This window comes from Astatotilapia calliptera, chromosome 13 (assembly GCF_964374335.1).
Source record: "Astatotilapia calliptera chromosome 13, fAstCal68.1, whole genome shotgun sequence".
In the NCBI taxonomy this organism is placed as follows: domain Eukaryota; kingdom Metazoa; phylum Chordata; class Actinopteri; order Cichliformes; family Cichlidae; genus Astatotilapia; species Astatotilapia calliptera.
Window position 1 is genome coordinate 11,870,146 of NC_137434.1, and position 27,684 is coordinate 11,897,829.

The following is a 27,684-nucleotide window of genomic DNA, read 5'->3' on the forward strand; positions in this document are numbered from 1 at the left end:
TCATGAGTTCAAAACTGCAGGGCACGCGAGTGGATGGATAAAAGATGGAAGCAGAAAAGGTTCGGGGGGTGGGAGGAAGGCAGCAATCATCAGGATGGCAGCTGGTAAAGGTGTAGCATACGGCAAGGGCAGTGAAGGTGTCGCTGTGACTGCAGTCTGCAGAGCTCTTAAGCAAGTCACATTCATCATTCACTTTGAATCATGTCTATAGCAAAGCTGTGTCGAATAGATGTGTCCTTTTCATGTTTTGACCAGTTTTTTTTTTTTTAAAACAACAAAAAAAAACATTTGTTCAGTTCAAGGATTTATTGCCTTTTCCAATCCTTTTGTAAGAGGGTGTAATCAGTAATCTTCACCTTCCTCTCTGACAGGTGGGTGTAGTTCAAGAGCCTTTTACAGAGAGAGCTCAATGTACAGGCTTGCATCAGAGAGACGAGGGGTTGAGAAATTGCCACTGACTGAAAACTATGGCTGTGCTTTTTGGAGGGAGGCAGGTGTATTTTAAAGTGAGCCATAAAACCTATTTGTTGCTGTATTTATATGATGCACTGAACTCCCTCAGCAGATGTGGCCAACCGCCTTTATCCTTGAAGCATAATGTTTCATTCTGAAGCAGAGGCTCGAAACTCGCTCTGTCTCTATGTTTGCGTCACTTTCTCGCCTTGAACGGCGCTGATTTAATGGACTTTATGGAATACCTGCGTTATGAGCCCGATTATTACACATCTGCCACTTTAAGCCAGAAATGAATTTTGTTTGAATGTCGTCACAGAGCATTAAAACGTTAAACCCGTTTCCCTCTTTTCAGTCATTTTAAACCATGTCTTTTATAAAGCTAAGCAATAAGTAGCCTTGAATTTAAGTTATATGATTAACAACATTGATGACAGCATGGACATTTATCAGAAAACACAAAGCTCTCTATTTTAACCCTCTCATCACCAATAGTGTCCTGCAAAATAAAGATTAATGGCCTGTTTCAAAGGATATGCACAGTTTACCTCAAATGCTCAAGGAGACAGCAATAATCAACGGTAATAAACTGCACTGAGTTTTTTTGTTTTCATTATCTTTTATTGTTTGAAAGCACCGGCAGACTTGTTCGGCTTTAATTAAGTCAGCAGGTAATTAGGATGTCTGTATGCTTGTTTTCATATGACTGTTTTGAGTGACGGCACGCAGCGAGGAGAGACACCGAACCAGCGTTTCGTCAAGCGTCATCTGTGCGTAGCTCTTTTTGTTGACTTCTAGTCAAATGGATTATTCCCGAATGACACGCAGATACTGATCGGCCTAGCGAGCCTTAAGCCTACTTTAAAGTCACAGATGCCATCGCCGGGTCTAATTGCATTATTGATCAGTTTGTGTCTGTTGGAGCGTTTTGCACACGTAGCTGCAAAAATGAGATTATTTTTTACTGCTTACGTTTCCAGGCAGCGCGCATTTGAATATTTATCAGGTAAACAGAGCACTGAATTGAAGTGAGGATAAAAAGGATATTGTTGTGAAAAGGAGTGCGTCTGTTTTATGTCCCGAATGAAATGCCACCACCATCAAAGTTATGCTTCAGAGCGCCTGTAACTGTCGAGAAATAATTCTCTGCCGATGCGTCTGATTATTTATTTTCCACTCTGGTTTTAAACATTGGTGTAAAATAACTCTTGTGTCTGCGTGTTTATCCGAACTGAAGTCCTTGGGCGCACTCCTGTAACCGATAACAAACTCGGTATGAAGAATTTCAAAAAGGAAATCAATTTGCTTTCAGGATGGTAACTGACATTTTTCCGTCAGAGTATCAGTTATCCAGTTGAATAAATCTATTGATCTTCGCATCTCAAACTCCCATTGATTTGTAACCTGCCCGCCGCTCAGCAAGCCGTCATTACATCATTAGAGAAACTGCTGCATGCTTGAATTTTGTGATTAGTTTGGGATCTCCTCAAACTAATAGTAGTGACTTAAATGTTGCTCATCTGACTGGCCAGTCATGGCTGATGATTAATGCTGTTTGTAAATCGTCATCGTCATGATGTCGTCTAATAATAACGCGTTTAATTAATACAGCCGACACACGTGGTTAAATCTCAGTCAACTCTATGTCGAGGCAACCTGATGATTAAGCAAAGAAAAAGCGTGCTTATAAACTATGTGCTGATATTCGGAAATGCAGATGCCTTGCAGATGTATTTTATAAAATCCTATTAAACACAACTTTATGAGCGCCCATTAAAAGCATAAATCTCATAAATATCATTACTGTTGTACAAAACGTTGCTTGTCGTACAAAATTTCTTGTATGATCATCAAAAACATAATTTAAAAACACTGTCAGGTTAATTTTGAATCGATAACTTTTTTCTTTCCTCCCTCTTTTTATTTTATCTCAGAAAGCCTCAGATCAGCTGAAACACTCAGTTTATTTAAATCCAGGTTGAAGACTCACCTGTTCTCAGCTGCATTTGAATAAAGCACCAAATCCACACTTTAAGCTTAAATTTCAAAACTTACATTTAACTACTGATTTTATCTACTGTTCTGATTTTATCTGTTTTGATTTTATATACTGTTGTTTGTTTGTTTGTTTGTTAATTAGTTAGTTAGTTTATTTGCTTGTTTTAATCAATTTTAAATCATGCTTTTTATTTGTTCTTGTTTCTAATGTCTCTGTAAAGCACTTTGAATCACCTTGTTGTTGAATTGTGCTATACAAATAAACTTGCCTTGCCTTGCCTTATCATCTTCAATTCAAGAAATTAACCAGGTTGATGATTCGTTCCATCTAATGGCTTTTGAAAGGTATTGATACTCAATACTGTCTATTTGATGTTTACTTATATTCTAATTGGGAAATGTAGTTATTATCTTTAGTAGTTGTCTTCAAGGCATTTTGTTGTCTGTAAGCTCTGTTTAAATATATTTTAATGAAATATAAACTCTCAACAAGCACTTTATTAGGTGCACCTTCTCAACTGCTTGTATTAGCCAGTATTAGCCAATCATGTGGCAGCAATTTGATGGTTGAGACTACCCGCTGAAGCTCAAACTGAACATCAGGAAGTAGAAAAGATATGTTGATTTGTTGGAGTATTTCGGAAAATGCTGATCTGCTGGGATTTTTTCCCAGACAACCATCTCTGGGGTTTACAGAGAACAGATAGGAAAAGAGGAAATATCTGGTGAGCAGCAGTTTTCTGGGCAAAAATGCCTCGTTGATGCTAAAGGTCAAACTGCTTCAACCTGATAAGAAGGCATCTGTAACTCGAATAACCAGCGCTAGAGTTGGTAGAGTTAGAATTTGACTGAAACAACGTGAAGTCATGATGCCCTATACAGTTTGGGCTTGTGGTGGTGGTGTAATGGTGTAATGGAGATATTTTTTAGCATACTTTGGGCCCCTCAATATCAACTAAGCATTGTTCAGACACCACAACCCAGCTGACTGTTGTTGCTGACCATGTCTGGTGACTATTTATGACCACAGCTTGCCCATCATCCGGTGGCTGCTTCCAGTAGCATGCCATGTCTGTAGACTCAAATTCCTTCCACAGTCACCAGATCTTAATCCAACAGAGCACATTTGGGATGTGGTAATATGGGTGATTCATTACGCATGTGCAATTGACAAATCTGCAGCAACTGTGCGATGCTGTCATGTCATCATGCACCAGAATCTCTGAGGAATGTTTCCAGCATCTTGTGGTTGTGCCATAAAGAATTAAGGCAGTGCCAAAGGAAAGGGGTCCAAGCCAGTACTATCAAGGCATGCCTAATATAGTGACATGTGAGTGTATTTATTAACCAGCTTCTGTGTAATCTAGTAGTCTTCTTTCTTACAAGCAGGTGTTCCTTATAATGTAAACACGATGTTGGCATCCATGTAACAGAAGTCTGAATAGGAATAATTTTTCTTGAGGATCTTTTGATGTTAGCTGAAATGTGCATAATCCCACAGCCACAGCCTAAATACTGTGTTTATAGGGGCTCCACTTTGCTGGTTTTTTTTTAACCTACATAATCGCATTAAGACTAGATTATTTCAGTGTATTAATTTCACTGCACTTCCTGTGATGGTATAGGGTGACTTGCAGCAACATTTTAATTATATGAAATATGAAATACAATTTAAAAAAAAAACAAAAAAAAAAACACAAAATAATTGGCCTAAGAAAAAAAAAGTCTAAACCCCTGTTAACTGTGTTAAAAGGTGGGTTGTGCTGTTATTGAAGGGCTGTCTTTGTTCCACTTAACACCAGTGATCAAACTGGGGTCATGCTATGTCGGTCAGCTTGCCAGAGGTTGATTGAAGCTGAAGCTGTTAAACCTCTAATATGTAGTAATAACAGCTCTAGGTGATTAACTCCACATACGCATTATTAACACGTTATAAAAAATAAATAAAAGGAAGGTGTTTAACGTCATGGTTCAGTTGGATTATTTCAGAGCTGCAAAAATTTGTTGCCAGCGGGAGGCAACTTGCCCAAACACCTCCTCTAACATCTGATGATACAGAATTGAGAGAGGGAGAGTTGCAAACAGGTAGAAACAGTGCTGGGGGGTCGAACAGTGAAGTAGGCCCTTGAGGAGGGTCGAGAATCAAATCGCATTGAAACAGGATTGAGTAGAAGAGCAGAGGAGGCAGGATGAGCAGCATACTGATGATGAGGATTAAGATTGTGGATAGGAGCGTGAGGGCAGAGAGATATGGAGACAGGTTTTTGTTTTTTCCTTTTTCCCGAGCATCAGTGATGTTGACTAGCTCACTTTGATTTTAGGTCACGATGTCATTTGGGAGGATAAAAGGGCAGAGATGAGAGGAGGAGCAGGAGGTGATATGAGGGGAAAAGTGACAAGCTTTAACTAAGGAGTCGCCGGCAATGCGGTCTGATCCGTCATTCATTTCAGCGTACTCTACTAGATGCCGCTTATTATCGTCAGCCTTGCTTGGTCGGTGAGTCAGCACGACGTGTGATTTCAGTAGCTTGTAAAGCAGAGGCCATCACATCGCCCGCAGGCGTCATCGCATTGCTGCCCAGAAACCCTTTGAGATTTGAAAACTGGGCTGTCTGCTTATTTGACTGCTGTGACTTCGATTCCCCTACTCTGCAGGTGGGTGACATGACAGTAGCTTCACAGACACCGGCCCAGTTTCTGCTGTCCAAAGTCTGTATGAGGGTAAGCTGCTTCTCCACATGGCCCCACGGCACAGAGCCTGTGAATATTTGATGCTAGTTGTGAAAGGCCTGGAGTGAAGCGTTTGTTGTTATTAAAAATCTGACAAATAGGACCCAAATGTAAAATCCTGGACGTACCATGTCAGAAAACACGATTTTATCTGAAAAAAAAAATCCTACTGTAGACTGCCAATCACAAACAGTCAGCATTATTTATTCTAACACTTATTTTATTCCGTGTTAACACACAAGGTACACCTACTGCGTCATTTCCTGACGTGCTCAGTACTAACAGTCTGCCTGAGTCACTCATTTTGTAATGCAGAGTGAGAATGTGGCTGCTTCTTATCTCATCACTGGTGAGTATTTAAAAACGAGGTCTTAACCCTTAAAATGCTGGCAGGCCAGTTTTACACGTGGTTTTTAAATGACCGTAACGCCATTAGATACAAACTTTAAATGGTTTTGGAAAGAGGAGCAGACAAGCTTGACAGGGGCATTCGGTGTATCGCGCTAGCATGAAGCATTCACAAAGCCCTGCTGTCTGAACACAGACAGAGAAATGAGCTCCACCTAGTTTTTTCAGTGTCCACGTCACCGTAACTCCTCAGCCATTTTGAGCTAAAGAGAAAAGTCAAATGGTTCTTGAATGATGAGAATTATTTTATAACCCCAAACAGTAAGTCCAGGTGATGGCCATGGGTCATGCTATGCTGTAAGTTCGAAAAGTATAGTTTTTAGCCCAGGGTATTGTCATTATGCTGTCAGGAAGGGGGCAGCTCGGACGCCTAACTTCATGAACACGATAACTAATCTACTAGTAGACGGAGGGTTCGCACTGGCAGCCGACATTATTTTACTGCTGTGTGACACAAATTTGTTAAAACTCACTTCTTGAAATGTACTTCAAAACGTACCTTTTCCGGAAGTGGAAGTGCTGCTTCACTTCTGTGTATTATACTCTCAGTGAGAGGAGTGTAATAACCATTATTCTTTTACCATTCATGCATGTAAAAAGGTAAGCAGTACACAGGGTTGTTCCTGGTTCAGGAGGGGGTGACTGCACATATAAGGCTTATATGAAAAAAAAATCTGTGCATTTTATGTTTGAGGTGTTGAAACCTCATCAAAACCTCATCAGATTGTAATTCAAAGATTTCACTGCAGATTTTCTTTAATTTTTAAGCCTTTTCTCAAACTTAGATATCTGTCACCTCAAGTCTTAGCAGTGATACCCCCGTCTGGGTCATTCAGACAGAGAGCATTAAACTCCTCGTTGTCTGATTTTAAGGAGAAGCTAGGGAAGGCACAGAAGAGGCATATGGTGTTACACACCCTCTCTTGGCCTAGCAGAAGGCCGTGGTGAAAGTGGAAACTGGCACCAAACACGTTGGCCAGAGGGCCAGTCAGGCACACGGGCTGTAAAGATAACCCGCCTTGATTACGCTTACACTTGGAAAAACAGCATCGCAGTTAGAAAACACTGAGGCCAAAAAATGAAAGGACTTGTAACAGCAAATGCCCACATGAGGTGAGCTGTGTGTTTCTGTGCCGCAGCTCCTTCAGAAGTGTCTCCTCCAATCTGTGTCTGATTGGCATTCGTGAGCTCAGTTCGCTGGCTTATGTGCATGCAATATGTCCACGCGGACCACGGCTAAATAAAACCTCAGGCAGACTTGCTGACCGATCCAAGAAGCAAAAATATTTCTGTGAATTCTGTTGTCCAGACTTTTGTGGACTATTCCCCTGATAATACAAGATGGTTAACAGTACTAGCTGAACAGTGAGATGACTAAGACCAAGTATTGATATTCTTGGCGTTTTTAGAGAACCCTGTTTTTGCCGGGTGAACTTTAATCTTTTGGCATCTAAGTCATATTCAAGGCATGGGCACAGTCACAGAGGGGAGAGCCTGTCAAAGTTCCTGAAAAGAAGCATTCCCAGGCTCGGCTCCATAAATAACTGATGCTGCTTGAGGAGGAGTTCACATTGGTCTGTGACAGACCGGCCGCTGCCCTCAGTGTGACCTTGCATGATCGCAGAGAGCAGAGTCACAGGACTCTCAGGTCAACTCTAAACTACGGCTGCCACGATTAGTCGACTAGTCACGATTACGTCGACTATCAAAATCGTCAACGACTAATTTAATAGTTGACGCGTCGTTTGAAGCTTTGTAAGATCCCAAAAGACGCAGGAATAAGTAGTAGGATTTAAGAGTGTAATAACGGACTGAAACAGAAGATGGCAGCACTGCATGTACAAGGATGCCAGCTGCCGTTAAACCCCGAAGAAGAAGAAGCTGTGTCCCAGAATTCATAGCGCAGCCCAGCTCAGTTTCCAACAATGGCGGCAGCTAGTTAGTTTTAATATTACTCCTATTATCTTTCTGGGTCCCAAAATAAACGGTTAACATATTTTCAGGCGAGAATGTAGCTGTGTAAAGCTCAAATATCTGCTCAGTTTATCAAGACACCACATATTTTCAAAAAGCGCTCTGACGTTTTCGGAGACGTCTGTTACCCACTAGCTCGTTGGCTAGCCGGGGGCAAGGCTCACTAGAGCCGCTGAGAACATCGAATTCCCGGCAAATCGTTTTCAAACCCACTGCCTCAGGTTAAACATATATATAAGTCACTTAGACAACTTAAAAATGTTATTGTTTGGCTTTTTTCAGTATTTTATTTGTTCCTGAGTAAATCGGTTTGGCTGAGATTAAAGTTATAGTTTTTACACAGCTGAATAAAGCAGACAGCTGATCATCAGAAGTGTGAGATGCTCGAGAATATACTCTGGTGTCCCGTTATATTTTAGATAGCAAGGAGCAGACGGCTGAGATTATTAAACTCCACCGAAACAATCTGCAAATGTCAATAAAATTTAATAAACATCTTGTCATCATCATCATCTTGTCTTTATTTTTAGTTAGCACATACCTTAAACACTTAAAGCTGTAAGCTAATGATAGTTATATAAGAGCAGATGCACGCTGTTGCAATAAGCTGTACGTTGTACATCCAATGAATGCAAGATCTGATTAGTCGACTAATCGCAAAAATAATCTGTCACTAGTCGACTATCAAAATAATCGTTTGTGGCAGCCCTACTCTAAACCCAGGAAATATTGGTGAAACAGGCACAGCTCTAGTTGTTTCTTAACCATTTATGGTAATCGCGCCTCTCTAATAATGTGTTGCAAATCCTTCAATGGGTCACCAAATGAAGAAAGAAACTGCATTGTTTATATAACGGGAGATAAATTATATAATTTGTTGTGGTATATCCTGTAAATTCTATAATTACCCTCCTCTTTCATCTTTGGACCCTGCATTCTGGCCAGGTGGATGGTTTCAGTGTGAGCAGGCTAGCTCACTGGTCTGCCCTATTAATCAAACAATGATGCAAATTTCTCTGAGAAGAAAGACCAGAAACTCCCCAATGCACCCAGTCAGGATTAATAGCCACCTGGCTGCCTTGGAAATTTAAATTTGACATTTTCATTGTTGAGCTTTACTTCATGTTTTGTCTCAGCTGACGTTTTTAATTAGTCCCTCAACTGAAAAGCTTGATGAAAGCGTTGCATTTCCTTTACCCTTTTAAATACTCACATCTTTGGAGTTGAGGATGGATGCTGCTAAAAAGCATTCATATAACAGGAGTATGGATCAGCTTAGATTTAGGGAGGAAGAACCGCGCCTACGTGTTTCACGGTTCAACATTTTCTGCTTTTGTGCCGAGCTGTGCTGCTCATTCACTTTGAACGTGTTGCTGTGATCTGCTGCTTACATTTAAAGTCGAGGACTTTTTGAGCACCAGTCCTGACAAAACGAGACGGTTGCGTGTGCAGTCCAGCATGTTGTGAGACGTCTCACAACGCAATGCAATGCAAACAGGACGTTTGGCTAATGTAAATATGGGAAAAGAAAGCTAGCTTAGGTTAGCCTGGTTAGCTTCCCCTGTAAGTGAAAGGTTGTTGTTATGACAATCGCACCAGCAAAGATACCCATGCCCGTCTCAGACATACCCTCATGCATCTTCAAGGCCACCTGTACATTTGAATCCTCCCCAAGGACAGTTACCAACAGTTATTTTCATTTCTGATAAATCTAATGATTAGTTAGGCACCTACTCGAGTGCACAGGACAGTTGGGAGAAAGAGACATAAGACAAAGATACAGATAGTGAATGTCATGGTCTGATATTTTACATGTATTAACAATAGAAAGCCTACAATAGTGGTGCTATGCGAATCAATGGTCAGCGACTAGTGCTGCAGCTGTCTATATGTCACCTATGTCTTGGAGGATAATAAGATGTTGCCTTTATGCCTGTCAAAATTTCTTTTGCAGAAGTGTCATGTATTTTTAGATTCAGTTATAACTCCAAAGAATTAACTATCAGGACTCCATTGTGAATAAATGTCCCTAAATACACTTTGATATCATGGAAAGAAAATGCTGCTCTTAATTTTCTGCAGGATCAAAGTGATCCAAACTTCCTGTTTGAATAATACATCAATGGGTACAATGCGAACAGGACGTTTGGCTAATGTAAATATAGGCCAAAAATGATCTCAAGCTGTAGGCCATGGTGTAGCTCACTACATTCACTTAACTGCTGGACAATCCCTTACAGCATTATTGTAACTCTTTCATTTAGTCTGAAAAACAGTACTGTTACTGTGTGTGTGCAAGATGTTCAGAAAGGCGTAACAACCTGGAATATAAAGCTTTATGACCTTAATGTTCAACCAAGTAAACATGTTTACGGGTATTATGAGTCTCAAGGTAGAAAGTTTGCGTATTTCACCGTTAGCGGAAACCGAACTTGACGGTCAGATTTTGGAAGCCAGGCAAAAGATAAAACAGCAGAAGGGTAAAGTGGAGCATCTTGTGCCTCTAAGCATCAGTGATGAGAGATAAATTGGTGGTGACCTAGTACTAATGCGTGCTCTGAACATGATATATTATTCAGTGTGGGTTTTGATATATGTGATCATGAACTCTGAAACCTAGAGGGGAATGTTTTAGCCACAGAAAATTGTGTCTGTGCCTCCTTATTGGACCATTTACAGTCACATAAAAGTGCATCCCATGGAAACTGCCTTTTGGCACATGTGGACACGCAAACACTTTAAAACATACTGTGAAAAGTATTTTGCACTCGTCTCTTTGACGTTGCCCTACTGCAAATTTTAAACACTCTCTCATCTAGATTTCCTTCAGTTGTTTCAAGGTGTTTTACAGTTTCTTTGCATGTACTGCCCATTTTAAACTTGCCAAATATGAGCCATAACATAAGCCTCTATTTCATCCTTCATTAGCTATAGTGTGGTCATTTGATCAGATCATTGTCCTTTTAAAACATCTGCCTTACGCTCAACTTCAAGACTGATGCAGATTCGTAGTGAAGTCATTTACTGCAAGCTGCTCAGTCACTGAGACAGGGACATGGGAGCAGCTCCAAAATAAAAACACTCGACTTCACTGCACCACACATTTCTGCTGTTACATCTCTGTCTTTGATTTGTCTGTACAGAGATGAATAAAGGCTTTGCGTGTTCCTGCCTGCTCATTGGCAAAAGGCACTCTTACTCTGTTTGTTTGGAGATCAAATTGCACAATCCCTTTCTGATCACTGATCAACAAATCCACGCGTTACCTGCAGATCCTGTGATGACACGTTGGGATTTTTGGCTTTTTTTTTTGGAATCAGCTTTACTAAGTTCCCTAATACTTTAAGTGATGCTGGAGTCTTTACATCATCAGATCTTTGTCTTCTCCACCTTGGAAGTAGGTGCCAGAAAAATCTGTTGCCATCTTTTTTTTGTTTGGTGTCAGACAGCGCTGCTGTAGGGTTAAATAGTCTGTGGCAAATTGGTAGTTAATTGAAAACAAGGGCGATTTTAGGTGATTGTAAATGTATTTAAATGTGCTTTTATTATACGGAAAAATCTTTTCGCATCCCTTCCTCGATGCATGGGCATCCAGAACCTTTTCTTTTCTTAGAGAGTAGGTTTCATCTGTCACTCTGTAAAGACAGTCTAATATTTGGGCTCTAATCTGGAACCCCTGATTGAAGTTTTATGAATTTGAAGGTTTGATAAATGCTGTGGTATTCTTAGCTCATCCACAGATTGAGGCCCCCCCCCCCTTTGTGTCAGCTTTGCTATTTGAACACTTTGGAAACTAATGAATGCTTAGATATGATATAATACAAAAAAATATGATAAAAGTTCCACATATTCCATAAAGTCGTCCTTTATGACAGACTATTTAGTAGATAGGCTATGGCACAAACTTGGGGACGATGTCGCAGTTTCTTCTGTGCCCAAAGCAGCAGCCGTAGGAACAATTAGTGTGGTAGCCACAGAGGAGCATTGTGCAGTCTTGGAGAGAGCAAATGGGAGCTACTTTATTTCTCAATTCAAAACAACTGTTTTACCCATCTATAATTAATGCGCCTAGAAACTGGGTAATGCCAGTGCAAAGTGTAGCTCTGCTCGCAGAGGGGTCCTATAACGGTGGAAAGTGTGTACGGATAAGAAAAATACTCCCAACGCCGCTGGTGATTGGAGGAGGAAATTTGGGAAGATAATAAGAACTGAGCATTGCTTACTCAGCGGCATCGATCGGAGCGTGTGGTACGTGTAACGTGAAGGAGCTACAGACCTCCACCTTTTCACACTCTTGAGGTTTAATCGATGCTGTTAAGGTCACCGGTGAGATCAGGGCCAGTGTGTAAACTGTGTGTAGGCAAAACTGGATTTTCATACTCTCAATTATTTCTAAGAGAAGAAAAATAAAGCTGGAGGGGCGAGATAAAAAAGATAAAAACAACAAAGAAAAAAGTTCCACCTACTAGTCTGAAATGGCATATTGAGAGGAAAAGTATTGCGTGACTAAAATTAAAACACTGACACAAGCAGCTAGTGCCATCTGGTGCATGAACCATCAAAGAGGGTCTCGGTGTGCCGTCGCGCTGACCACACGCACATGAATGTGTGTGCAAGCACTAATTTCTGCATACTCTCAAATGTGAGCCCAAGAACAGTGCCGGTCCTTCTCGTCGGGATCGAATCCTTTGAGGAGCAGCGCTGTGGAGCACAATAACCGAAAGCTGTTGTCTTCCAAGTAGAGGCGTGAAAGCCTGCACTGCTGTTTAATAATGCATCAGGTTCTAGTGTTGTTGGTCTCAGGGAGGGGAGGATGGGTGGGGGGTGATAGGGGTATGACGGTCAAACTGGGCCCGCACGTCAACAATCTGATTCATTCACTTCTGAGATGTTATCTCGTGGATTAAGCGGGCTATGAGCTGGAATTAATTATCCAAAGCATGTTCAAGTCCTTTAAGGCAGTTTATTGAAATGGAATGAGCAATTAAGCCGGAATTATTTATGTCTTGCTGTAACTATCTTGGAGGGGTTTGGTGTTTGGATATCCTAATCAGGGGAGGGTTGCTTTCACTACGCTGCATTGCAGTGCAGGGATCTGATCGGCACGGGCTTTTGTGGGGCACACTCTGCTCTGACACGGTTTCCCTGTCGGCGTGCGAGTCGCGATTACTTAATATCGAGGCGTTCAAGAATGCGACTGCCGATTTCATATCTGTTAATGGCTTTCACCGGGCGAGGAACACTGCCGAGAGAAAAGGCAGCGTTTTCCTTTGTTGCATAAGCTCGTCTGTGCTGAGGCTGGAAAAAATGACGGTGATTGCTGTCACACTGTTCTCAAATCCGCTTTCTTCTGTAGCAATTGCTGAGTGGCCACCTTATCGAGGTGTATTTCTGAGGGGTGGGACGATTCGCTTGTGTGCCTACAGTGATTTGTGAGAGCCTTGGAAGGGGCACAGCTGTGCTTTTCAACTTGTTAGGCTCAAAGTGGAGAAATCTGGGCTTCAAGGGGCCGAGCTGACGAGATCTTGCCCTTAAGGCAGAATATAGAAAGTAGACGTAGCATGAGATGGCTTTTTTTTTCTGTCCTATTTACTGTTGTTCACTTCAAGAATAAATCAATAATTTGATAATAAACTGATGAGGATTTTTCTGGATTTGCTACGTTAACGATGCCTCTGGGCTCTGCAAAAGACATTCTCGTTAGTAGACACTCCGTAATTAATGAGTTGTTAAATTAAAGACTCATTCATGTCAGTTCACCTTAAGTTTAACTTTATGGCTCATTGTGTGGAAAAATGCTTTATTTTATCACTTTAAATGGCTTCATTTTGTTTGTTTTGACTAAAAATGCTTTTATCTAAACAGTGAATATAGAAATTCATAGAAAAATTGTCCTTTTACATAATTGTCGATATTTAATTACTTGTTTGAGAATATAAGGCATTCTTCACATTCCTGGGATTGAGCGGAAGAAAGGGTTTTCAGCTGTTCCAGTCAGCAGTCTCTTAATATGCTATAAAAGAGTAATAAAACCAGAAACACGAGGTTCAGGAAAGACTCGGAAATCTTAACGGCGATCGTTGTGCACAGACATTCCTTCTAGCAGGTGATAAGGTGGTAGAAGTGGTGGATTTTCAATTTAATACCTCGTAAACCTCATTTGCCTTCTCTGGGATTCCACCTGGGAGCGGCCCTGTAAGGCTGAATCAGTATGGGTGACGCTGCTTTTTGTTTGTGATATATTGCAAACTGGTGGCACATTCGTCCCTGTTTTAAGTGTTGAACATTTCGGGTGCACCTCTTAGACACGATGCGTTCACTGCCAACCCCCTGCGTGCCCTGTCCTGTCTCTTCAATGTGCAATGTGCACATTTAGCAAACAATAGTGCAAAAGTCTTGAGCCACCCTTCATTTCTTGATATTTTACTTCCAAGGAGCCAGACTTTCCTGTCAGTGTTCTTGAACAATAGTTCTGAAGGTATTCAAACTTTTTCTTTGGACAACATGTTTTATTTTTTGTTTTTGCACTCATTTTTAATTCAGTTCTTGTACCTGACCATCTTTATTTTTCTTTCTAACTCCATCAAATAACTTTTTTTTTCAATTTCTTTAGCAAATCTGCCAAAAAATGGCATAGTTTGACGGGAATTAAATAATATTTTTGCACCAGCAAAATGATTTCTGAAGAACTATTAGCTGAAAACTTGGCATATCTAAGGATGTTAAACATTTTGTGGAAACTGGACAAGTGGAGGACAAATGAAGTGACAGGCTTAAAAACTGTCTACAGCACATGAACCCAAAGTCCTTTATTTAAGCAATAGAATAAAAATCCAGCAAAGACCTGACACAGGGCCTGAGAGATGCATCTGGCCCTTCAATCGATCCATCTACTGCTCACCAAAGCCTCATCAGAAATGGTCACTGATCACTGTTTGGAAGAGCGGTTTTTAAGAAGCCATTCTTAAGGGAAACTGTGAGGAACGATATACCGAACACACTGCCAAGAAAAACACAATCGGTGGAAGACAGTCGGTCCTGGATTGGCCTGTCCAGATCCTAGACTTCAACATTTTTTAAGCAGTGTTAGATCATCATCACCAAGGAATGAAACAAAAGGAAACCAAAGTCCAAAGAAGACCTTTGAATGTACTCCAGGAAGCCTGGAGAACTATTAATGACGACTACTTAAAGAAATTACAAGCAAGCTTTGCTAAGAGAGTGCAGACTGCTGAAAAGTAAGGGTGGTCATACCAAATGCTGACTTTCAAGCTTGTAAGAGTTTCAAGCTTGTATGCTTACACATTTCAGTGAATCCCGGCATCTTTTTCCCGTTTTCCTAACAGAATATAAAGAAATAAGGAGTGGCGTAAGACTCTTGCACAGCACTGTGCAGTGACCTCCTACAAACTTCAGCTTCTCGGGAATCAGATCTTCTCGTCTATCAGAATGATAGAATGATTACTGCAAAATTGATCTGTGTGTTCTGATTCTGTACTGGTAGAAATGGACATAAATAAGGATTTAAACATGTCTGATATGCAGGCATGAAATTAAAAAACAAAACAAAAGATCATTTCAGTGTGTATGCTCAATGAAGCCCAGGATGAATCTATTCTTTATACTGAATCAACATGGGTGCTACGAATGTGCCCACGTTATCTGCTCTGTAGCCACAACCCAGGACAGCACATTACCACATAGATGGATGCAGTCATTGTGCAGATAAATGGCAGAGGTTTCCACTCCTCCAGAAGGGCACCGTGAAATGGGAATTATGTCACCAACATTATTCCTCAGCGCCGGTGTCTGTAACACATTTGCACGCAGGCTCACACAGGCACACTTTGCAGCCGTGCTCGGGAGCCGGTGATTTCCCCGCGGTGTGTCTGGAGTTAAAATGATGTGTTTGCAAGGATGAAGAGGTTTTTAAAATGCAGTGTCATCTTGGGTTTAGATTCAGTTGCAATAGCAATGCTTAAACAAAAGAAGTGCTGCCCACACATCTAAGCTACTGCTGTGGTTTTCCAACCGGGGTTGAAGTAGCTGAGTTCATCTGATGGGGCTGTGGGTAAAAATGTCGAGTACTGCCACAGAAGTAGCACGCTGTGTACACAGTAGTCGGTTACCAAATGTAGCATAACCAGATTTCTTTATATCAAACTAAAAATAGCCCTGTTTCTTAATTTTTTTTCCCCCTGGCATGAACAAAACCATCAGTGAGTAGTGTGAACCCACCCTCAGAGCAGCTCTGCTAGCAGCTTATGAATTTGTATAGCTGCGCCAGAGGAGGAGGAAGCTAATAAATCTTGCAAATTTCTCCAAATGCATCACCTGACCTGAACTAAAAACAAGAGCATCATTATGCTGCTGGAATTAAACACAACTAACATAGCGGAGGGATGATGTCGATGTAGCAGCGATGCATGTAGTAACCCGTGCACCCGCCCTCCTCCATCCTGAAGCCTGGCGCTTGTATGTGAAGTTGTTCTCTGTGAGGATGATTTATCTTCGCTGCAGATCGGTTTCATGCCTCTTCACTGTTGCTGTGTAATACGAGAGCTGGGAAAGACACAGCTGTTTCCTGTTATCAACATTTTTTTTAATCTTCTACAGGAATTTATTATGTAATCTTCTGGGTCTCTGTTTGCTTGCTGTGAATTGAGTACACTCAAAATGTAGACGTGCACATATGGACTGTGGTAAAAAGCAGCAGTGGTTATAGAGCACGGTGCTGATGAGAGTTGAAGGAGATCAGAACCTGCACATCACGATTCTGTGTGAGTCGGACAGAGATGGAGGCGGTTAGGGAGGGAGGGTGAATTCGAGGGGCAACCCCCCTTTCTAGACGAGGGATTCCTTTACTGCAGTGATCAGCAGTACTCCCCCCATCCCTCCCCTCTCGTGCTCCTCTCACTCATAGCTTTTCTCTTTCCGTCTCCCTCCCTCCCTCGTCTTCCTTCTCTTTCTTACCGCCATCCCTGCCAAACATACACACTCCACAGTCACGTTTCGGGTGGGGAGGGACTGTCTGCTGCAGGGTACAGTGTATGCAGCACATGGTCAGAAACGCAAGCGCGCTTGTGACTCGCACGTTTTTACTCCAGACTCCATTTATCTCCATCGCTCCCCCGCCACCCCTCCATTTATCCTCACGTTCATTCTCCCCGTCTCTCCACACCTCTTTCCCCCTCTCTCGTGGCCCGTCTGCCCATCTCCTCAGCCCGTTTTTCTTTGTCTCTCCCCCTTTCCCTTCGCCGTGTGTGACATTGATTCCAAGGTTGCTGTGCTGTTGACTGCTGCTACGCTGTTAAATATTGCAGGCAGCGTTTCAGTGGCTGCGTGCCGAGGGGAGTGGAGGCGCGGGAGCTCTGCTCAGTCGCTGCAACTGCAACTACCGCTGACAAACAGGCTGGTGAACAGACGGGTTGGACACACACACACACACACACACACACACACACACGGCCACCTGCAAGCACACAGGTATATCCACGCATACATGTCACTCCACAGATCGACGTGCACGTGTGCCCGTGCCATATTTGCATATGTTTGTGATGGCGCTTTGTGCCAGCGGGTGCGTGGGCTGGTGATGACGCTGTTGTGGGTATCTCCGTGAAATCTTCCTGGCTTTGGAATAGCTGAAGTTAATGAATGAGCAAAGCAGTGCTGGAGTGCTCTCTGCAGACTGTGCAGTTATTCCAGATGAGCCAAAAGCCCTTTCTCAGCATGTCATCTGATCAGAAACCTAATCACTGTTTGGGCTCTACTTGGTGCTTGGCAATTGGTATTCTCATTTAGGACACACACACACACACACACACACACACACACACACACACACACACACACACACACACACACACACACACACACAGAGAGAGAGAGAGGAGGTGCTGCAGTGCTGGCATTTACTCTCACACCTTCTCCATCCTTTATCCAGATCAACATCATTCTGTGCATTTGATTGATTGGCAGTCGCAGTCACTGATTGACAGCAAGCCTGGGTTTGAGTTTCTGTGTCTCAGTTTGGTGGTCGGATTACAGCCAGCTTCCTTTGAAGAGGCCCAACTGCTCACAGAATTATTTTTATATACGAGTTTATTTTCTGTCAGTCACAGGAAACCTTTTGACACAGGCCGTCTGTGTCAAACATGAACAACAGTGTAAAGCTTTGTAAATACTTAAAGAATCTGTGGGAAAGCCTTATTGCAGACAGACCTGGGATAATTGTGTTGCTGACTAATAATAAAATCAGGCTTTATTATCCGGACCGTTGACTTCTTTTTGCTGCCGTCTTGCTTTTGTCCAGGATTAAAAATGATGTTGGTAAATGGAGCATGTTTATCTCGGCTGTACAGAATTAGAAAGGATCTGTTTGCAGTGAAAGTATACGCACACAGATGCACAGATACACAGATACACGTCTCCTGTGAGATATCTTTTCACTCTGTGACTATCAGTGCAGTTGAGAGAGCTTTGAAGCTCTGCTGTTGTGGTTTGGATCAGTAAGGGTCAGAGAGTGTGGGTGTATCGTAGATCTGATGTTACAACGGTTGTACACAGATTAAGCGCATCAGTACATTGTATACTTGTACACATTGTATACAATTATATGCAACCCTAAAAGTTGCACAGATCTGGGCCCCAGATGTCAGGGACAGTGCAGAAAACGGAGCATTTTTGTGGTACAGTCACAATTGGTTTATCCAGAAGTTATGAGTCCCCAGAGGTGTTTTTTTTTGGTTTTGTTTTTTCCTGATGTCTCATCTTCATCTGTTCATTTGTTTTGTTGTTTTTGTTTTTTAAGAATGAGAAGAGCAGCCCGCCTGCCATTTGCCCTGGGCTGGATGATGTCCCGCCAGTAATTTGAAACATATGAACACTCAGAAGTATTTTTGTGACAAGAAAGCCGCAGTTAAATCGGTTAATTCGTCCTACTCGGGCGTGGCTCTTGTCTGCAAATGGGAGCATTTCTTGAAAATGGGAAAGCGGTCCCTGTTGTGTAACACAACACTCTCGGAAATAAACAATTAGAGAAGTAAGTGGCATTGATTAGGGCAGTTTCATATTGCTGGGTGCTGCACGCTGATCTACAGCAGCAGCAGCTGTGGCTGGGTGAAAGAAGCATGCCAGGTGAGAACAAACAGTGAAAAGGCAAAAAGTAATGAGTTTGGTCCACTTTCTCCTCCTATCTGCAGGTTTGGAGGGGCGCCCCCTCATGGCACGGCCAGAGACTGTTGTGTTCCTCTGCAGCTCCAGAGGGTAAGTATTCCCTTCCTACTGCATCGTTAACTTGACACTCTCACCAGCAAAAATCCAGATGCAGCACTCGTAGCTGTATGAGAGGTTTCCCTTCCTTTTTTTTTTTTTTTTTTTCTCAAACGAAGGAGAAAACCCCAAACAACAATGCGAGAAATTCTGCATCAATCGGAGAGTAGAGGCTCATTTGGAGTTAACAGGCAGAAGTCATTAATGTGGAATCAGTCTCGGGGTAGCATCTGCTTGTCTGTGTGAGAGGCGGGAGTGATGGAGAGTGTGAACAGAGGGTGGAAGAGAAAGGGAGCAGCACTGCAGAACAGGCTGAATTCATTTAAAAGCGTGCCTTAATAGCTGTAGGATTGTAGTAAAGATAGACACGGGGTCTTTGCGCTTTTAACAATGCTCCTGCGATGACAGGATAAACGAGGACAAAGGGAACGTGTGCGGCAGAGGGGGGCACTCGGGGCAACGTTTCAAAGTATCACTGTAATGAAGAAACGGTCTTAAAATGAAACGTCTGAACCTTTGGTGTCTTTTAAACGTGACACCTGGAAAAGAAGCCCGGCTGGCGCTGCCTGTGCCAGCTGAGCGTCCTTCATTTCTTGGTGTGGACCTGGGCAGATATCTGCTGATTCACTGCAGTGGGCCTGTGCAGGAGGCGGAGGTTTTTGGGTGCAGCAGCAACAAGGAGGCTCGGATCATATCTCCTATGGGCTTGCAGCCCCCTGCCTTGATTCATGTGTCTGTCTTTAGAGGCCACTCAGCATGATAATGGTATAAGCTGCACAGGCTCATTACAACAGTAGTTTGGTTATGGACCAATAGAGCCATATTACAGGCTTATATTAGCAGAGAGTGCCAGTGAGCCGAGCGTGGGCTCAGCTGTTTGGGACAAAAGTGATGGAAGAAAAAAGCAGGGTGTACAGATGGCACCGAAAACGCACAGAATCCTAAACTTGAACTCAGTCCCAGGTACACTAAGTGATTCCATCTTTTTCTCGGCTATGAAAAGTTAAAAAATTTCAAAGAATGAATAAACTACGGTGTTTACCTCGAGGCCTTTTAATTCAGCCTCACCACACGCGCATGATTTAGAAGTCTTTCAGGCTTTTATGTGGGAATAAGAAACATCAATAGTTGGCTTCAAAGAATCATCGGCAGTCCTGTGAGGAACAGGTTCGCAATGTTAAGGCTGTATCGATTCTCCAGAACAGATGGCCTGAATAGGGCTTATTTTGGCAAACCGCAGCGAGCAGTGTATGTCTTTTAGTAGCTATTAGTCCTGTGTTGATTACTGACAAATATTAGATGTGCTAAACCAAAAATTAGGTACTGAGAGTAATAAGAATTTTTTGACAGCAATGTGCATAGACTCAATTATTAATGCAGCTCTCAGTACAACTATTTTACTATCTTATTAAAAAAAGATTTTCATTGACATGCCGTCATTGTTGATGGTTACAACCAAGCTTGGATGCATGCATTTACAATAACTTGGAAATGATCGTTAATTGGAACCAGTTATCGAATACCATTCCTAATCACAACTTGGTCAATGCACACGTCCAGTCAAAGCATCCTGTCTGTGGGAACCCACCCCTACACTGCCTCCGAATTTGTACCAGATAATTTCAGCCAATAAATAACTGTTGATGAATTACATTGACTGCAGCGTCTTATTGGATAAGTTAAATGGAGCCAGTGTTCCAATATGGCAAGATCTGTTAACGTTTAATGAACGATCACTGAGTTTTATGTTTAGTGTTGTGATGCGCCCAGTTAGGGCTACTGTGACGCCCTGAACCACAGTCCAGTGAGCAGTTAGACAAAATGCTCTTGTTAGATAACCTTTTTTTTCCAAGGTTTCTGTGTCCATGTGTTGGACCAGTTGTTTAAGTTTTATAGCAGTGCACTTAAGTTAATTAGATACTTAGTATCAGAACTCTGACTCCATACCACTACTTTGCTGGGAAAACTGTTTAATGCCAATATATCAATCAGGCCACAGATGGTATCATCTAGATGTTTTGTAGTGAGCCATGCAAAGTAAACCAAGAATAACTAGACTCCTGCTTCTCATTAATGCTTCTTAGCCTTTCTGTAACCTCATTTTATAACCACAGTTCCAAAGGAGTTGGGACAAAGATGCAAATCTCATGAAACCATATTTTTATTCACAATACGTCATAGAAACATATCAAATGTCTTGAAAAAATTTCGAATGGGAGCAGCAAAACCCATGAAAGGTAAGTAGTACTAAAAAAAACAACTGGAGGAGCATTCTTCAGCTAATTAGCAACAGGTCAGTAACATGATTGGGCATAAAAAGAGCATCTCAGAGAGGCTGAGTTTCTCAGAAGAGGTTAAGGAGTCCTTAAAAGAACTGCACCTACAAATTTCAGAATAATTTTCCTCAGCGTGAAATTGCGATATCTCATCATCTGCAGTATATAATATCATGCAGAGATTCATCCTGCATTTCTGATGGTATGTGGGAGTTAGTGCTTGCGCATCTGGAAATGCACTATGAATGCTCAAAGGTATACACAGGTTTTAGAGGAGCATGTGCTCCAATCCGGGGAAGTTGTTGTTTACTTCAGCAAGATGATGCTAAACTGCACACATACTGTAAATCATTGCATTCTGTATGTACTTCCATTTTACTCAGCATCCTAATTTTTTGGGCATTGAGGTTGTGCAAGATTACTGCTTTTGTGACGTTCGACCCGTCCCTGTTTTCTTACTCGCGACCCCTACAGAGGTGACGGTGGTGTATCAGAACGGGCTGCCGGTGATCTCAGTCAGTTTGCCGTCCAGACGAGAGCGCTGTCAGTTCACCCTCAAACCTCTCAGCGACTGTGTGGGAGTTTTCCTCCAACAGCTCCAGGCAGAGGACAGAGGCATCGACCGGGTCGCCATCTACTCTATGGGTATGCTCACACACACAAGTGAACAAAACCTCATAACCTTTAGTTCCAGTACCTTTTTGTTGCGTAAGCCCTCTCTTATTTTCTCCCCGTTTCTCTTTCTCTTCAGATGGGGCGAGGGTTGCCTCCTCCACAGGAATAGACATCCTGCTGCTGGATGATTTCAAGCTCGTTATTAACGACACCACACACCTCGTGCGGCCACCGAGGAGAGGTGAGAACCGGCGAAGCCTCTGCTGTTCGTTGTTAGGCAGATTTCAATCATGGCGTGTACCGCTGCGACTGTGGGTGTGACAGGTGTTTTGGGGGTTGCAGTGATCATGGTGATAGGTGCTTTAGCATAATAAGAAGCACAACCACTGAAGCCTGAAATTCTTGTCTGAATTCTGCCTTAGGGGGCGTCACCAATAAGAGGAAGTCAGGATTTTATTGCCAGCATGTGGGAAGCCTGTTTATTTATTTGCATTTGTGTGTTTAACTTCAGAGCTGTTGCCCCACGAGGAGGCGGAAAAGTTGAACGATGTCAAGTTTCTGGTGCAGCAGCTCTATACCACGCTGCGCATCGACGAGCACCAACTTAGCAAAGAGCGTGAGCTAATTGGACGACTGGAGGACCTGAACTCACAACTCCGCCCCCTAGAGAAGGTCTAACTCTCTTAACGTGTTTTGGAGTGCTGTAATATTGAAATTTGTGCTGCTACAAGACAATTAACCTTCACCACAACATCAGGGAACTTGAAATTAAGTGACCTGCATGCTTTTATTAAATTTTTTCATGGGAGACAAGAAGCTGTTATGTAACTAGTATAGCATATCACCCCAGTCACAATTCACACGACATGGCTAATATAACTAAAATGTTGTTATTCAGTTGTTACTTGTGTACTGAAGGGAATTACTGACCTAATGGAAAATAGTTTTATGTGCTCCGCTTGTGAACGCATGTGCGGTTTCTGTATTATCTCCTGTGCAGGTGAAGGAGGAGCTGAATAAGAAGGCAGAGCGACGCACCACTTGGGTGTTGTGGGGTGGCATGGCGTATATGGCAACCCAGTTTGGTATCTTGGCCAGGCTAACCTGGTGGGAGTACTCCTGGGATATCATGGAGCCGGTCACCTACTTCATCACTTACGGCACTGCAATGGCCATGTATGCCTACTTCGTTCTAACACGTCAGGTAAGACCACAGTCTTCAAACTTGGATAAAGATGTAAAGGCCTTAGCTTTCATGTTTACACCTTGTTATCACATGATCTAAGCATCCATGTTTGAAGATTCATACTGGTGGAAAACCAGGAGAAATCTGTATACCTAATAATTCAAACCTAATAATGGTTTGAATGCTGCAAAGCAGTGGATTAAATCTGAGAACCTGTATCATGAGAGTGAAGGCATGAAGCGAATGGAGTGCCTTGGATGTGTTTCTCTTTTTTCTCGATCTATGGAAATGCCATCCAAAGGCAAGCTCAAACGGATGTAATATGCATTCAGGCAGTGTTCCTGTTAAATATTTTTACATTCTGATAACCACTGAAGTCACTTATAATAGAAAAAAGTTCAGCTTTGATAGAACCTAATCAAATATGTGGATTTACTCCTTTTCCCTGCTGATTTGTTTTGTTAATTAACAATCGTGCACTGTTGCCTGACAAAAAGCATGGAAATAGAATCGATCTATTCATATTATCGTATTGAAAGCCTTTTTTCTAGTCTCCACACTTGTGTTTTGGGTGCTTTCGCTGTACCAAAAAGTGTGACTCATTGTAGGCCAGTTATGCCGAAAATCTGTTAAGAACCCACCCAGGAAATCATCACACTTGGGAAATTTAATGGATTTTTAAAAAACTTTTTAAAGCCTGGTGACATCGTCGCCCTTCAGAAATGTGTTCAGCGTTTATACAATTACCATAAATTTTTAAATCCAAGGACATGGAGCCAATTTGATGTTGGCTTTCTCACTCCTATAGAAATGAGTAGATGGAAGGTTTCTGATAAACTGGGTCCTCTTACACACAGCTCTGACTGCGTGTCTCTGTAACCTGCAGGAGTACGTTTATCCCGACGCCAGAGACAGGCAGTATCTGCTGTTCTTCCACAAGGGGGTGAAAAGGACACGCTTCGACATTGAGAAGTACAACAAGCTGAAGGATGATATCGCTGAGGTATAGTTGCTCGGTTGAAAGCTGGGTGTTTTGTAATGTAAAACCAGCGCTGCAGTCGCACTGGGGATTCACGCATTTTGCAGTTCAGCTCTCGGATTTGTTGTGCCAGTGGATACATGCGGATTTGTACCACCCCGCCACATTTTATTTATTTATTTGAATTTTCACTTCCCTCATTTTCCTCTCTCACTTTACATCCTCTTCAGGTGGAGTTAGATCTGAAGCGTCTACGGGACCCGCTCCAGCTCCAGCTCCCGATTCAGCAACTCACCGACGGCAAAAATTGATGGGAAGAGTGACCTCCCCCTCGCTCAGCTCCTGCAACCCACTTTTTTCCTCTTCTCTTCTGCTGTCCTACTCCCTCCTCCCTCTTTCCCATCCATTTCTCTTAGAGTCCCCTATCCCTGCATCCCTCCCGCACCCGATAATCCCATCCCTTTATTCTCTGACGGAGGTTTTTTTCTCCTTTTTTTTCTCCTTTTCTTTTTTGGGTTCTTCTTTTTCTTTTCCCGACTGGAACCTCGAGTCGGAATTGCAAGCAAAAACTGCTAAAAGGCGAAAAAAACAGGATGGTGAGAACATCAAGAACTGAAAACGTCTCACAGCTGATGGATGCTGGGGATGATGGAAAAGGAAGACGATGACGATAGCATTAAATTGGCCACAATGGATATGCCTCAAGTCTCCAGAGGGACAGCCGGCAGGTAACTCCAGGGATGAAACGGGAATTACTACACCTGTAGAACACTCCACGACAAGGAACACGCAGCGGGGGCAGCTGTGTGTGTGTCTGTGTGTGTTGGCAGGACTTTCAGGCTACCTTGGGACACTGACCTTGGCTGCCCTGCGGGTTACCACGGCGGCGCAGTCCTTCTATCTCTAGTGGTCAAACTGTCAACACACACGCCTCCTCTTGGACGGGGCAGGCTGCGAGGACACGTTTACAAGAAATCCCGACCGCAGTCACACCATCGGGAAGACCTTCGTTTTTCCTGTGGCCGACTCCTGCTGCCTCTCCCTCTCGGAGCCGCGCCTCCTCCAGGCGACGGACAGCTGTCACAGATTGACCTTCCTTCGTCAGGAGTCCGTCTCCACTCGCAGGATGCAGGATTGAAAACGCCTCATATCCTCTTCCTGTTTTAACGCCCTGTAGCGGCCCAGCCTGCGCAAGTATGACAGTACTACCGACAACAACATCACTGTGTGTTCTTTTATTCCAAAAAAACGAAAAAACAAAAAGAAAAAAAAATGATAAAAATATTTTGGCACTTTTTATTTTGAAAGCCATAGTATATTTGTTATGGAAAAATATGAATATATATGTATACAATCAAATAAACCAGATGACCAGAGGCTAGTTTTTTCAGTGGGGGGAGGAGCTCTCATACAACAAACCTCTTTTTTTTTCTTCTTTTTTTTGGCATCAAACAGCTCATCTTACACCCTCTATAAAGATCTCCTGCCATGAAGGAAGCCCACTAACAGTCCAACACACACTTAGTCGCATACGCACACACACAAAAAGCATCGCCCTATATGCAGTACATACATAAAGCTACCAGTTTTTATGCATTTTCATGGCAAATGCACACTGTATGTGCCACAATAACAGCATTCAAGGTGGATGTAAGGCTCGTCTGCATGGCTGCCAAGGGGATTGGGGGGAATCCAAATACAAGGGTGCTGTTTGACTTCTTTAATTATCTGAATGCAGCAATTGCTGTAGAAACGCTTAACATAACGGCAAGGTTGAAATCTTTACCGATCATTGCCTCAGACAAACTTACAAGCATGGTAATACACTTGATGAACTGGCTTCTACAAAAACTTTCTTAATAGCTAGAGGTTTTTAGTAAACTCCCCGCAGCTCAGTAACCATTGTCTTGCCATCTTGTGTTTTTTTTTCTTTCTCTTACCAAATGAAATCACAAAATAAAAGCTCAATCCAACAACAAAACAAGTGTCATGGCATTGAAGTCATAGAGGTTTTCTCATTCAGAAACAAATCCAGAGTGTTCTCCTCCCACTGCTGCTGTAATGCCCCTCCCTCCCTGCTCCCTTGATGGCAAGGCGGGGTAGACTGCATGCTGTGGTATGCCCTCAGTAGAAATCTGTGAATGTGTAGGAGCATTATTGCAATTTTGTACTTAATTGGACACCTTTCTTTTGCACATTTGCTAAAGAGTCATCCACATCAAGCTGAAGTCTTATTCAGAGGTTGTACAAGCCATATATTTATGTTGTCCATTTTTATTTAGGGGGGATGGTCATGGAATAAACCTTTGCCAGGTTCACATATAAATTTATGTTCAGGCCGAGGATTGGTGGCCTTTTCTTCCCCCCATAATCATCTCTATAGCTTCTCAAAGCCAGTTATCTTCACTTCTGCAGAGGGGAGGCACACGTGGACTTCAGCTCCAGATCATCCTGTGCCTGTGTGTGAACAGTTGGCAAAATCCTACTGATGAGATGCTTGTGTTAAAATACAGATTTTATATTAAAATGCATGATTTTAGGGTCAAATCAAAGGTTAGACCTGCAGATCTCAAGGCAGGATTTTTAGTCGAAACTGTTACCGTGTGTGTGTGTGTGTGTGTGTGTGTGTGTGTGTGTGTGTGTGTGTGTGTGTGTGTGTGTGTGTGTGTGTGTGTGTGTGTGTGTGTGTGTGTTTACCTCCCAGGGAAAAGGTGCCTTTTGGATCATTAATTATTTAAACTTTTTTGACAATGTAGCAATTTGGTGAACGGCAACATGATACATGATAGGAAAAACTATAAGAAGAGAAAGTTAATCTGTCTTTTTTTTTTCCCACAAAGAAGGGTTAAATTTCACTCTGTGGAAGTGGAAATCAATTTTTTGCTGTGTGTGTGTCTGTGTACATGAGTGTTTGTTTGAACCTGCATGTCTAGTGCACAGAGAGCAAAAGTGCACATCACCATATTCATGAGTCCTTTGCTCCTAATTGCCGCTTGTCAATAGCGCTAAAAATCAATTTGGCTCTCATCCCGTTTTACGGCCGTCATCAGCTTTAAATTTGTCTGTCCTGAACACACACACACACACACACACACACACACACACACACACACACACACACACACACACACACACACACAGAGAGAGAGAAAATGGTGTTTCCTTGGAGATGTTCTGCAGAAGGTGAGTCCTCCCCTCTGCTGTTTCTACACAACAACTCCATCATCATCATCATCATCGTCACAGCCTCCTTTTTCTTTTTTCATGCCATCCACCGTTTATTGCCTTTTTTTTTAAAACTTTTTTTTAAAACAATATATCAAATATAGGGAAACTTTATTCTAAAGAGGGTGTTGCATGAATGTATGTTTACATGGGAAATATGTTAAAAAAATAAATAAAAAAACGATGATTTATCAAAATAACTGCAAAGATAATTTAAGAACGTTGTTTGTAGAGATTCCTAGTTATAAAGGGCAGCGGGGCGGGGTTGCGTCTTTAGAATCTGCCCTGCCAAATCTGATTTAAATCCAGGCCAACCAAATGCTCAAAGCCCATCTTCACCTTGTTTACTCCCTTAAATCCCTTCCCTCAGCTCCCCAATAAATGGAAAAAAAGCCACCTATAAAAGAGGTTTTATGACCTCTCGTCTTGGAGTCCAAAGTAAAAGTGGCAGGTGCATTTTCTTAGCTTATTGGGGGCTATCTCCGGTTCGTATCCCTCCTGTTATTCTTTTTCATCAACCCCCAGCCTTTTTTCTTCTCCAAAGTCACATTATTACAATGTTTTGA

General features: G+C 42.4%; 1 protein-coding gene across 3 annotated transcripts in view; it reads left to right on the forward strand.

The window, feature by feature from the left end:
* Positions 1 to 25,269, forward strand: part of mcu (mitochondrial calcium uniporter) — a 61,148-nt gene extending 35,879 nt beyond the window's left edge. For all 3 annotated transcript variants that reach the window (XM_026189942.2, XM_026189943.2, XM_026189944.2), the window contains 7 exons: positions 18,768 to 18,831; positions 21,588 to 21,758; positions 21,865 to 21,969; positions 22,240 to 22,400; positions 22,729 to 22,932; positions 23,801 to 23,917; positions 24,124 to 25,269. In XM_026189942.2, coding sequence (XP_026045727.1) covers positions 18,768 to 18,831; positions 21,588 to 21,758; positions 21,865 to 21,969; positions 22,240 to 22,400; positions 22,729 to 22,932; positions 23,801 to 23,917; positions 24,124 to 24,204 — 903 coding nt within the window. In that variant the 3' untranslated portion in view covers positions 24,205 to 25,269. The remainder of the gene's footprint in view (positions 1 to 18,767; positions 18,832 to 21,587; positions 21,759 to 21,864; positions 21,970 to 22,239; positions 22,401 to 22,728; positions 22,933 to 23,800; positions 23,918 to 24,123) is intronic.
* Positions 25,270 to 27,684: the final 2,415 nt, after the last annotated feature.